This window comes from Lycium ferocissimum, unplaced genomic scaffold, assembly GCF_029784015.1.
Source record: "Lycium ferocissimum isolate CSIRO_LF1 unplaced genomic scaffold, AGI_CSIRO_Lferr_CH_V1 ctg16402, whole genome shotgun sequence".
NCBI lineage: Eukaryota > Viridiplantae > Streptophyta > Magnoliopsida > Solanales > Solanaceae > Lycium > Lycium ferocissimum.
In genome coordinates this window covers 9997-23550 of record NW_026716580.1, presented here as the reverse complement: position 1 = coordinate 23550, position 13554 = coordinate 9997, and the positions used below count along the sequence as shown (strand labels likewise).

The 13554-nt window shown below is 42.1% G+C and overlaps 1 protein-coding gene across 1 annotated transcript; it reads right to left on the bottom strand.

Moving 5' to 3' along the window:
- Positions 1-4248: 4248 nt before the first annotated feature.
- Positions 4249-5939, bottom strand: LOC132042591 (uncharacterized). Its single transcript, XM_059433110.1, has 3 exons — positions 5432-5939; positions 4592-4939; positions 4249-4439 (listed from the first exon to the last, which is right to left on the bottom strand). Exons 1-3 carry the CDS (start codon positions 5937-5939, stop codon positions 4249-4251), a joined length of 1047 nt encoding a protein of 348 aa, XP_059289093.1.
- Between the last annotated feature and the right edge of the window lie 7615 nt (positions 5940-13554).

The window sequence follows — 13554 nt, the reverse complement described above, 5'->3', positions numbered from 1 at the left end:
ACCCAAATTACAAACACAATCTCTACAGGACATCAATACTGAAATTTTACGCCATTGAACCTTCGAAAATACAAATCAGATACATACACATGACATAAGAATGGAAAAAGATAAAAGAACAAAGACAAAAGATAAGGGCCCAACTAACGAAAAATTATAGTTGCTTGGTCTCAAAATTAGCAATGGACTCTGAAATTCCTGACAAAGAGCGATGCTTTTGAATGAATCGATGTTTCTCGCTGAAATTAGTTGTGGTGGATATAGTGTTAGATGGTGAAGTAATAACCGTTTTGTGTTCGGGTTTAGGGTTTTCTTTGTATTATTTGGAGGGGGGTGGCCAGAGGGAGGGTGAAAAAAATTGCGGGAAGAATTTGGCGCTTCATTTTTCATTAAATATAGCTTTAACGAGTTGATATTATAATTTTTAAAGACCGGATTTAATTCTTTCGTTATTTGTAAGTTAAAAATTAATATTAATGACAAAAAAAAGTGCAGTCGCTATAAGTATACTTACATTGACCGGGGTCACCCCGTCATTAAACAATGGTTACTAAAAGTGAAAATTCTTGTAGTGAAATCTGCCGAAATTCGGGCAGCATCTCCCCTGTTTATATCCCTAGCCCGAAATCACAATACAAACAAAACAACAACAATAGCAACACCAATATCAATAACATCATTATGAACATCAATATGCTCAATAAAACATCCCACACGATGTTTCCCCCAATTTCTCAACCAATCACTAGACTTTACGAAGCTTTAACAACTAAATTTCTATGATACAATTCATAATATCCATAGTAAATAAGGTATAAATCCCCTTTTTATATTGTTCTAGGGTTGGTTTGCACCGACCTAGACCTTTCCGCGGACTGTAGCGCGCGTGTCGCGCACTGTAGCTGCACGTTTCTGCTCTGCACGCCTAAATTGTAATGTCCATAATTCTCTACTCCAACGTCGTATCGACGAGCGGTTTGTTGCGTTGGAGACTAGACTTCAGGAACTTCATTTTAGGCTTTTAATTTACTTCAAAACTCTTCATATGCTAAAAGATATCCTTTCCCCAAATTGGCTCAAAATTATCGTACGACATCTTGCCCATCCTTTCTCCAAAATTCCAACAACTTAGTTTCCTTGCTTCACTTGTTCTCCAATCTTTCCATGACCTATTACATGAACTTAAACCTCCATAACCATAAGATACACACATATATAATCATATATATCCTAGGAAATATGTCCAGTGTCTACAATTGAGCAACTAACACCTAACGAATCTCAATGTACAAAACTACGAGGTGTAACATTCCATCCCCCTTAGAAACATTCGTCCTGGAATGTTAAGCTCTTAGGAATGCTATGAAATTTTTTCCAGGGTTTCTCCTGTAATTGTATCACTATTGTCCTGCCACATTAGCCCAAAATATACAGTGCCTCACAGGGTTACAACATCAATATCCATATTGGCCACACACGACCAAGAAATCATTCAAAGAAGCATCACATACAAGAGGATAATGTTGTTTCTGTCTGGAGCTCTTCTAGTGGTGGAAATAGATGCGGATACTGGACTTCATATCTTTCTCTACTTCCTAAGTCATTTCTCCCCTATTATTGTTTCTCCGCAGAACTTTAACTGAGGCTACGTCTTTGGTTCTAAGTCTCTAAACTTGCCTATCTAGAATGGCAATGGGTACTTCTTCATAAGACGATTTCTCGATAACTTGGACATCATCTACACGCACAATTCTAGAAGGATCTCCAACGTACTTACAAAGCATTGACACATGAAAGACTGGGTGGACTGACTCTAAATCTGAAGGCAAATCTAACTCATACGCTACTTGGCCTACCTTGCGCAATATCTTATAAGGCCCAATATATCGGGGACAAAGCTTGCCCTTCTTGCCAAATTTCATTACACCTTTCATCGATGACACTTTCAAGAATACCCAATCATTAATTTAAAATTCCAAGTCTCATCGACGATTGTCCGCATAGGATTTCTGGTGACTTTGAGATATTAATAACCGATCTTGTATAAGCTTGATCTTCTCCACTTCTTGCTGGATCAAGTCTGGACCCACTAACTTTGTATCCCTTACTTCAAAACATCCAATTAGCAATCAACACTTCCTCCCATATAGAGCTTTATATGGGGCCATTTGAATGCTGGAGTGATAACTATTATTATATGCAAATTCAATGAGTGGCAAATGATCATCCCAGTTAGTTCCAAAATCTGGCACACATGCCCTTAACATATCTTCAAGGGTCTGGATAGTGCCCTCAGCGTGCCCATCAGTATGTGGATGAAATGTTGTGCTAAGTTTCACTTGTGTTCCCAAACCTTCGTAGAAGGACCTCCAAAAATTAGCTATAAATTGTGCTCCTCTATCAGTGATAATGGATACTAGAACACCATGAAGTCACACTATTTCTTTAATATACAGCTTTGCATAATCTTCTACTGAGTACGTAGTTTTGACTGGCAGGAAATGAGCTAATTTTGTGAGTCTATCCACAATCACCCATATAGAGTCGTACTTACGCCGAGAACGGGGTAAGCCTATAATGAAGTCCATATTAATCGCTTCCTATTTCCAAGTTAGAATTTCCATAGCTTGCAACAATTCTTTGGGCTTCTGATGCTCAATTTTCCACCTGTTGGCAGTTAGGATATTGAGCTACATTGAGCTACAAACTCTGCGATATCTTTCTTCATTCTATCCCACCAATAAATTGACTTGAGATCATGGTGCATTTTTGTTGCTCCCGGATGAACAGACTAACGAGAATGATGAGCTTCCTCCAGAATTTGTTAACGTAACCCTATAACATTAGGAACACATAATTTTCCTTGATACCTGAGAACTCTATCTGCAGGAACCTCAAATGGTGACTTCTTCTTCTGAGGAAGTGCATCCCTATAATGAACTAACATGGGTCTTCATGTTGGCGCTTTCTTACCTCCTCTACTAAAGATGACACAATCGGGATCTCGACAAGAACTCATCGTACTACCCGAGTCCATTAAGAGAACTCCTAGGCTGGCTAACTGTCGAAGCTCATGAACTAACTCCCTCTTCTCCAGCTAAACATCACCTAAACTACCCATAGATTTGAGGCTAAGAGCATCAGCTACTACATTCGCCTTTCCAGGATGGTATAAAATACTCACATCATAATCTTTCAATAGCTCCAACCACCGCCTTTGCCGCAAATTTAATTCCTTCTGTTTGAAAATATATTGGAGACTCTTATGGTCTGTATAAATATCAACATGAACGCCATATAAATAGTGTCTCCACATTTTCAGCACATGAATAACCGCAGCGAATTCTAGGTCATGAGTCGGGTAGTTATTCTTGTGTTTCCGCAGGCGCCTTGAAGCATAAGCAATAACTTTGACATGCTGCATCAACACACAACCTAGCCTAACACCTGAAGTATCACAATAGATAACATAGCCCTCCGATCCTTCTGGAAGTGTCAGAACTGGGGCCAAAGTCAATCTATCCTTCAGCTCCTGAAAACTATGCTCGCACGCGTCCGTCCACTGAAATTTAGCCAATTTCTGAGTCAGCTTCGTCAGTGGTGCTGAAATGGAAGAAAATCCTTCTACAAATCTTCTATAGTAACCGGCTAACCCCAGGAAACTACGGACCTCTGTAGGCATTGTAGCCTTGGCCAATTCTTTACAGCTTCAATCTTCTAGGTATCTACTCGAATACCGTTAGCTGAAATAATGTGCCATAGAAAAGTTACAGAATTCAGCCAAAACTCACATTTTTAAAATTTGTCATATAACTCCCGAGCTTGAAGAATTCCAAGAATAGAACATAGATGATCTGCATGCTCTGCCTCCGATCGAGAATATACCAAAATATCATCGATGAACACAATTACGAATAAATCTAGGAAAGGCCTGAATACATTATTAATCAAATTCATGAATACCACTGGGGCGTTAGTCAATACAAACGACATTACCCGAAACTCATAATGGCCATATCTAGTTCTGAAGGCTGTATTTGGGATGTCCTCTTCCTTAACCCTCACTTGGTGGTATCCCGATCTTAGATCTATTTTTAAGAACCACTTGGCACCTTGCAGTTGATCGAATAGATCATCGATCCTTGGAAGTGGATATTTATTATTTATAGTCACCTTATTCAATTGTTGATAATCAATACACATTCTCAAGGAACCATCTTTCTTTCTTACAAACAGCACCAGCACTCCCTATGGCGATGGACTAGGCCTAATAAAGCCTTTTTCAAGCAGATCTTTCAGTTGCGCCTTTAACTCCTTTAATTCCGCATGGGCCATTCGATAAGGAGGAATAGATATGGCCTTAGTATCTAGCAACACGTCAATGGTAAACTCAATCTCCCGTTCTAGTGGAAGATTGGGAAGCTCATCCAAAAACACATCTGGAAATTCATTCACTACTGGTACAGATTAAAGAGTTGGCGGCTTTGCTTCTGTGTCTTGAACCGGACTAAATGATAGATATAGCCCTTAGCAATCATCTTCCTCGCCTTGAGATAGGAAATAAGCCTACCTCTCGGGAACGCTGTATTACCTTTCCATTCTAAAAGTGGTTCTCCCAAAAACTGAAATCGAACCATCTTTGTTCTGCAATCAACATTGGTGTAACAGGCCAGCCAATCTATACCCATAATAAAGTCAAAATCTAACATTTTCAACTCATGTAAATCAGCCATAGTATGGTGGTTGCAAATTACAACCACACAATTCCTATATACCGGTCTATCTACCACTGGCTCCCCTACAGGTGTGGACACCTCAAAAGGTTTGATTGGCTCAGGTTTCACCCTGATACGATTGGCAATATAAGGAGTAATATATGACAAAGTAGAACTCGAATCAATCAATACATATACATCGTGAGAGGATACTGACAATATACCTGTGACAACATCAGGGGAGGACTCAAGATCCAGTCATCCCGCTAGTGCATATATACGGTTCTAATGGCCGTTTGAACTGGATGTTCCTCCTCTGCCTCTACCAGGACCTGCTGGTGCCTGCGAACTTTGCCCCGTGGGGCGTACTGATGATGAGGAACCAGCTACTGATCTTGTGGGCTATACCCTACCTCTGCCAGCTATCGATGGACAATAACGCATCATATGCCCTAGTTGACAACAGGCATAACAACCATCTGAACCCAGGCAGTACTGTCCTGAACGCAATCTACCACACTGAGTACATTGTGGTACGGGTGGTCTCATCTGACTAGGATCGCCTCTGTACTGGGACCTCAAAACCCGGGAGCCTTGTCCAGGTCCAGAATAAATTAGACGGTCAAATCTCTTGCCCACAAATCAAAGAGGTGCGCTGGCCATTGATTGACCTGAATACCTGGAATACTGCTACCTCTACCCTCCTTTATACTCACCAACAGCGCGGGAAGATCTGGCTCTCTTACTATGCCCTTTATCAGAATCACGCTCACCCCTTTGCGGTTGCTGCTGTTCTTCCAAGTTCTGAGCATGGGCCTGAATACGAGCAATATACATCCCATCCTGAAGTGAGGTCGTCAAGCATTCCTTAATCAAATGTGGCCCCAAACCACTCACGAACCTGTGTACACGATCCCCCATATCGGGTACCATGGCTGGAGCATACCTAGCCAAGGAATTAAAGCGAAGACTGTACTCTTGAGCACTCATATTCCTCTGTCGGAGATTCAAAAACTTGTCGGCTCGGGCTCGCAGAGCCTCCGGTGGAAAATAATGTCGGAGGAAGGCATCCAGGAACTCTTGCCATTCCGGGGGAGGTGAATTTGCTCCTTTCGAAGACATCCAAGTATTGTACCAATGGACGGCCACATCCCGTAATCTATAAGAATCCAATTTAACTGACTCAGTATCAGAAGCGTATATTATCCGTAGCGTCCTCAGCATCGCATCTATAAAGCCCTGCGGGTCTTCATCCGGCTTTGACCCGTAGAATTTTATAGGGTTCAAGATAATAAAATCATAGGCCCTTGCACTAACCGCTCTATCACCATGACCCGCACCCTGCCGCTGGGCCTGGGTAGACTAACTGGGTCAACAACTGAATAGCCTCTCTCATCTGCTGGCCTGAGGCATCCAGCGGAGGAACTGGGGTACTGGAACTGGAGCTGAGGCCCCTTCATGCTCCTCTAAAATAGGTGGAGTATGGGAGTTCTGAGATGCAGCCTCATTATGGGACTCACCCTCTTCTATCTCTGCCGGTGGCTCCCATTCAGTCCTCCTTCCGGCCACCGTCTTGCCCTTCTGGGTCGCTGTAGCTTTCCTTTTCACAGACATCACTGAAATCATAGCACACAATTAGGAAAAAGGGGATCTTGATAACATAGCTTTATTGCACGATCTAAGATAAGAAAGAAAGGTCAATTATTCCTGAATGCCCCGCAGCCTCCTGTTTATACATGTGGCGCGCTTCACACCCATAAACTAGACTCTACTAGACACGGCTCATAGACACACCCTAGGAAGAACTGCTCTGATACCACTTTTGTCACGACCCAACTAGAAAGCCATGACGGGCACTTGGAGCTAACCCACCGAGCACCTCTGAACATACATCTCATAATCATTTCTAGGTGGACCACAAAGACAGCTCATGGGTATCATAATCTGTAAGGGCATGTATCATAAGATAATGACACATCGCTATATATTCATCAATAAATATGTCCATAAACATAGGTCAACAAGGCTGCCAAAATATAATACAACAATATGAACTGATAAAGATATGGGACTTCTAGCTGCACACATCTGTTTACGAGCCTCTATATAGAATACATGAATCCATGAAGATGGGGCAGGACTCTGCCATGACTAAGTGTATATATGCACAAGAGTAGTACCAATAAGCTGCAGCTCCGAAACAACTGGAGCCTTTCTGAAACTCCGCTGATGAAGCCCCTAAGGATCAGATCCGTTTACCTGTCTACCTACGGGTATAAACGCAGTGTCCACAAGAAGGGACAACAGTACGAATAGTGTACTCAGTATGTAAGGCATGAATAACAACATAACAAGAAATATGGAACATAACATGAGATAAAGATAACCTGTACATCTGATTGCCTCATAAGGCGGATACCAGGCATGCCTAGCTTTCTAAAGAAAACATTTTTCAAACATATATAACATAATCATTAGCCCACGTCCGGGCCTCCTGCGTCCGGGGTAGCCATCTCACGCCGCCCACTAGTGGTGCTGCTCGGCCATATAGGCACGGTGTTATTATCATTATCCATAAGCCGCCCACCATAGTGGTGCTTCCCGACCATATAGGCACGGTGTGAGAAAATACATACATATACATCAAGCATGCATGAGATCCCAATTAAAAGCTACAACTCTATCGAAGTGACGTAAGGTCGATAATCTCCAATTTATATTATGGAGCAATCATCATTGCTATATCTCACCTTGAAGGAACAATTATCATAAGGTGAGAGCAACAACAATGAATAAAATCAAGAAAATCATGAAATAAACTCTATAATCTCATAATAGCATCAAAATCATAAGCTTTGGAATCTCTTGAATAGGATCATCATCATCATCATTATCATGAAGAACACTTGTCAATAATATCATAAGAACCTTGAGAATCATGGGCTTCTAGCATTTTAGGAATAAGGATATTATGGATATCGTGTGTTGGTTCACAATAAGGAATCATGCCTTAAGAAAGAAAGGGTTAGCCTTAACATACCTGTTCAGTCTCCTAAACTACTTAACATTTGTCCTCCCAAGCTCGTATATCTACATTCAAGAGAATTCATACTATTGTTAGGCTTATCATCATATGCTTGTCTTAAGCCTTAAAATTAAATCCTCTCAGAATCTGCTGAAATTCGGACAGCATCTCCCCTGTTTATTTCCCGAGCCCGAAATCACAATACCAACAAAACAACAACAATAGGAACACCAATATCAAAAAAATCATCATCAACATCAATATGCTCAATAAAACACCCTACACGATGTTTTCCCAATTTCTCAACCAATCGCTAGACTTTATGAAGCTTTACAACTAAATTTCCATGATACATTTCATAATATCCATAGTAAAGAGTATCCTTACCTCAATAAAGGTTGGTAGAGCTTGAAATCTTATATATCTTCGGTGGCCTCCTTTGATTCATCGAGATTCGTTGTTTAGAACAATAACTACAAGACCTTATAGACTTTCCGAGCCTAAATCCCCGAGATTTCACTTGATTTGGGCTAAACTTTTTATGGAGGAAGTTGGGAGAATGTTCTAGGGGCTTAGGGAAGGTTTGGGGAGGTGGTTAAATGAAAATAAGGGGTAAATCCCCTTTTTATATTGTTCTAGGGTCGGTTTGCACCGACCTAGAACTTTCCGCGCACTGTAGTTGCGTGTGTCGCGTACTATAGCTGCGCGTTTCTGCTATTCCCGTTTGACTTGTAACATCCATAATTCTCGACTCCGAGGTCGTATTGACGAGGGGTTTGTTGCGTTGAAAACTAGACTCCATGAACTTCATTTTAGGCTTTTAATTTACTTCAAAACTCGTCATATGCTAAAAGATGTCCTTTCCCCAAATTGGCTCAAAATTATCATACGAAATCTTGCCCATCCTTTCTCCAAAATTCCAACAACTTAGTTTCCTTGCTTCACTTGTTCTCCAATCCTTCCATGACCTACTACATGAACTTAAACCTCCATAACCATAAGATAGGCACACATATAACCCCATATATCCTAGGAAATATCTCCAGTGTCTATAATTGAGCAACTAACACCTAACGAATCTCAATGTACAAAACTACGAGGTGTAACATCACGCATGACGCAATCAGTTTCTCCGGGCCCTAAACATCTAGCCAAAGGACTGTAAAATGATCTTCGATACAATTCACCATTGATCAAGCAATACCTCGCCGCTTTGGTCCAAAAAGCCCTGGATTTTTTAGGGTCCGTGGGAAATTTCCTTAGGGTGCTTTCTACTGTAGAGTTCATTAGTTGAACGACCGTTCCTGAATTAAATTCCTCCGCTCCTACCGACGAACCCAAGTTGGCCAAAGCCTCGACTTCGGTGTTCTGCTCTCTCGGCACGTGCTGCATGGTCCATTCCTTGAATCGATACAAAATCACCTGCATTTTCTTCAAGTATTTCTGCATTCTTTCATCTTTCACTTCGAAGACCCCGTTTACTTGATTGACGACCAAAAGTGGGTCGCATTTTGCTTCAATGATTTCGGCTCCCAAGCTTCTTGCTAGCTCTAAACCTGTAATCATAGCCTCGTACTCGGCTTCATTATTGGTCAACGTTAGAGTTCTTACGGACTGTCGAATAAGATCGCCCGTAAGGGCTTTAAGTACTATCCCAAGTCCGAACCCTTTCACGTTCAATGCCCCATCCGTGTGTAGGGTCCAGATCCCTGAAGTTTTTCCCGAGGTTAATAAAAGTTCTTTCTCTACCTCGGGAACCATTTCGGGTGTGAAATCTGCTACGAAGTCTGCTAAGATTTGAGACTTTATAGCCATTCTAGGCTTATAATCGATTTCGTAACCACTGATCTCAACTGCCCATTTTGCTAACTTACCGGACAGCTCCGGTTTATGTATGAAATTTTTTAACAGATATGTGGTCACCACGCATACAGGATGACATTGAAAATAGGGTTTAAGCTTCCTAGATACGCTTAACAATGCTAAAGCCAATTTTTCTAAGTGGGGATAATGTTTTTTCGCATCCCCCAAAGTTCTACTCACAAAATAGATTGAAAATTGCATACCTTCCTCTCCCCGAACCAAGACGCTGCTTACCGTGACCTCGGACACTGCCAGATACAAATACAGTTGTTCATCTACCTTCGGAGTGTGCAGCAAGGGTGGGATTGATAGGTACCGCTTCAACCCCTCCAAAGCTCGTTGACACTCCGATGTCCAAATGAAATCGTTCCTTTTTTTAACAAGGAAAAGAATTGATGGCTTTTATCCGAAGACCGAGAGATGAACCAACTCAGGCTCGCAATCTTTTCGGTCAACCTTTGTACTCCTTTCACGTCGTTGACTACCTTGGTGTCCTCGATGGCCTTGATTTTATCTGGGTTGATTTTGATTCCCCGATTTGACACTATGAAACCCAAGAATTTTCCCGAACCTACTCCGAAGGTGCACTTCTCAGGGTTTAGCTTCATGTTGTACTTGCGCATAATATCAAAGGTTTCTTGCAAATGCATTAAATGTCCCTCTGTTTCCAGGGACTTAACTAGCATGTCATCAATATAAACTTCCATCGTTTTCCCTACTTGTTCTTCGAACATTCTATTAACTAGGCATTGGTAAGTTTCTCCAGCGTTTTTTAATCCGAATGGCATTACGTTATGGCAATAAGTCCCATACCTAGTTATGAAAGAAGCTTTCTCTTAATCCTCTGGGTTCATCCGAATTTGGTTGTACCCGGAATAGGCATCGAGGAAACTTAGCATTTCATGCCCTGCCGTTGCATCGATCATTCGATCAATGTTAGGTAAAGGAATCCTTCGGGCATGCCTTGTACAAATCTTTATAATCTACGCACATTCTGAATTTATTATCTTTTTTAGGTACAACTACTACGTTAGCTAACCAGTTCGGGTATTTAACTTCTCGGATGAAACCTATTTTTAGAAGCTTTGTTACCTCTTTCTTGACGAATTTATATTTGACCTCAGCCATTGGTCTTCGTTTCTGCTTCACCGGGGTGAAATTCTAATCAAGACTCAACTTGTGCGCCATCACCTCTGTGGAATGCCTGTCATGTCGAAATGGGACCATGAAAAATAATCGAAATTAGCTTGAAGAAACCAATTAACTTACGCCTGAGCTCCAGGGTCAACCCCGTGCCTAGGTATACCTTTCTATCGGCTAGGTGAACGAATAGGATAACTTGTTCCAATTCTTCCATAGTTGATTTGGTTGCGTCAGATTCATCTGGTAGTACGAACGATCTTGGAATGCCAAAATCATCTTCATCGAAGTCCATCATCTCTCGTCTTCAGGTCTGGCTGGGTCCGAGTCTTGTGATTGCTATTTGGTGCCTTTTTCTTTGTTCGAATCTTCAGCACCCGTGAGTGCGGATGATCTCGGTGTTGGGGTTGCTTCTTCGACCGCAAACATTTCCTTTACTGTCGGTTGTTCTCCATGGACTGTTCTTATTCCCTCTGGGGTCGAAAATTTCAAAGATCTGAGGTAAAGTTGAGGGTACTGCCCTCATGTTATGTACCTATGGTCTGCCGAATAAAGCGTTGTACCTCATATTACCATCAATGACGTAAAATTTGGTATGTTGAACAATCCCGTTGGTGTTCACCGGAAGAGTAATTTCTCCCTTCATAGTTTCACATGCCATGTTGAACCCGTTTAGGACCCGAGCTGCCAGTACAATTTGGTCCAACAGACCGAGTTGCTCCACCACTTTCCAACGGATAATGTTGGCCGAACTACCTGTGTCAATTAAAATACGCTTAACTTGAGATTTATTTATAAGGACAGAGATTACCAAGGCATCATTGTGAGGTTGAATAATGCCCTCTGCGTCTTCGTCGCTGAAGGAAACGAATCCCTCTGGTACATAATCTCTGGTTCTCTTTTCCCGAGTGATCGATACCTTCGTTTTCTTCATCGTTAGACCTCAAGAAATATCCACCCCTCCAATTATCATGTTGATCACGTGCAGGGGTTCTTCCGATTTCGCTTTCTTATTTGCTTCCCTGTTCTATTAATAACCCTTTTCTCGATCACTCAAAAATTCACGTAAGTGTCCGTTTTTCAATAATCGAGCGACTTCATCCCTTAAATGTCAGCAATCCTCAGTTTGGTGGCCATGATTCTCGTGGTAGTCATAAATCGTGTTCAGATCTCGTTGTGCAGGGTCGGCCCGAAGTGGTCTCGGCCATCTCGCATCCTAAATGTGTCCAATTGTAGAAACGATGGCAACAGCATCGACGTTGAAGTTGTACTCGGATAACCTCGACTCTCTCTGGTGTAAGACATCCCAACAGGGTTGTTCCTAAATTACAAACCCCTGCTTACTGAGCCGTGATCATTTTGCTCGTCATTTGTTACCAAATTATGGGTGTGGCCAGTTCTTCGTCTATCCGCCCTAAAGTTGGGTCTATGGACTCGTACCTATTGTGGACATCAGCCCATGTCACTGCTTCATATTCCAACAAATTCTCCTTTAGTTTGAACAAGGCGGCAGAGCTATGAGGATTGAGTCCCTTAGTGAAAGCTTGGGCCGTCCACTCATCTAGAACCGGGGGTAACAACATTCTTTCCTTCTAAAACCTTGTCACGAATTCTCGAAGCAATTCGTTATCCTTTTGGGCTATTCTGAATATGTTAGCCTTCCTCGCTTGGACCTTTTGGGCCCCCGCATGAGCCTTCACAAAAGCATCGACAAGCATCTCAAAAGAGTTAATAGAGTGTTCGGGTAGCATACTATACCATGTCATCGCCCTTTGGATAATGTCTCGCCAAACTTCTTCAACAACACCGACTCAACTTCATCTTCTTTGAGATCATTATCGTTTATGGTGCACGTATAAGAAGTCACGTGTTCTTGCGGGTCCATTATTCCATCATACTTGGGGATATCCGGCATCTTAAACCTCTTCGGTATTTACTTAGGGGCCGCACTCGGAGGGAAAGGCCTCCGGATGTAACGTTTGGAATCCAGCCCGGATAAAATTGGTGGGGCTCCGGGGATCTGGTCCACTCGAGAGTTGTAATTTTCTACCTTCTTCTCACTGTTGTCGATCCGTTTGGCCAGTGCCTCGAGCATTTTCAAGACTTCGGATGACCCGTTGGAACCTGACCTGATAGAACCTGCCCCGTTAGAGCCTGACCCGTTACAATTGTCAACTCTTCTATCTCTCTCACGGGCAAACTCATTGGTTTGGTTCGGTTCCGCTGTCCCTGTGCCGTTGTTCTTCTTTTGGAGTTCAACTATAGCCGCCTGTTGTTCCTGCAACATATTAAAAATCAAACATAAGTTAACTTCTTCTCCCGCATCGCCAGGTGCCTTTTGCACTGACGCCCTATCAATGGGCTGGGTGCCATTATCGATAGCATCATTGGAATTGACAACGTTTGGATCGACAGAAAAGCCGCCGTTAGGATCAATAGGGGGTAAGTCATTTGGTGGTACCCCATTGTTGGGGTTCTCATCGTGCTGACTTGAATCATCGTTGTTCAAGTGGACCGACTGACTAAGATTTGACATACCGAAGCAAACCTAAAATGACAAAGATCAATAGAACAAGTGAAAGTAGGGTTGTAAACAAATCACCACTATTATTATCCTTTGCCCCATGGTGGGCGCCAAACTGTTTGCCCCTTAAAAAGATAACAGCTCAATTTGTATATGGTTTAAAGGATATGCGATTTGATTCGTTAATTACGTAAAGGAATAACAACAATGAACAAAGATTAATGATAAGAAAGTAAAGAGATAGCCTCAATTGACTTGAAGAACAACACAACGATTAGTCCGGAGCG

Coding starts and splice junctions, on each gene's coding strand:
- LOC132042591 (XM_059433110.1), bottom strand. CDS start 5,939: ATGCTGAGGACGCTACGGATAATATACGCTTCTGATACTGAGTCAGTT. Junction 4,940..5,431: donor CAGATCTTCCCGCGCTGTTG/GTGAGTATAAAG, acceptor ATGTTGTCACAG/GTATATTGTCAGTATCCTCT. Junction 4,440..4,591: donor ACCACTTTTAGAATGGAAAG/GTAATACAGCGT, acceptor ATGAATTTCCAG/ATGTGTTTTTGGATGAGCTT.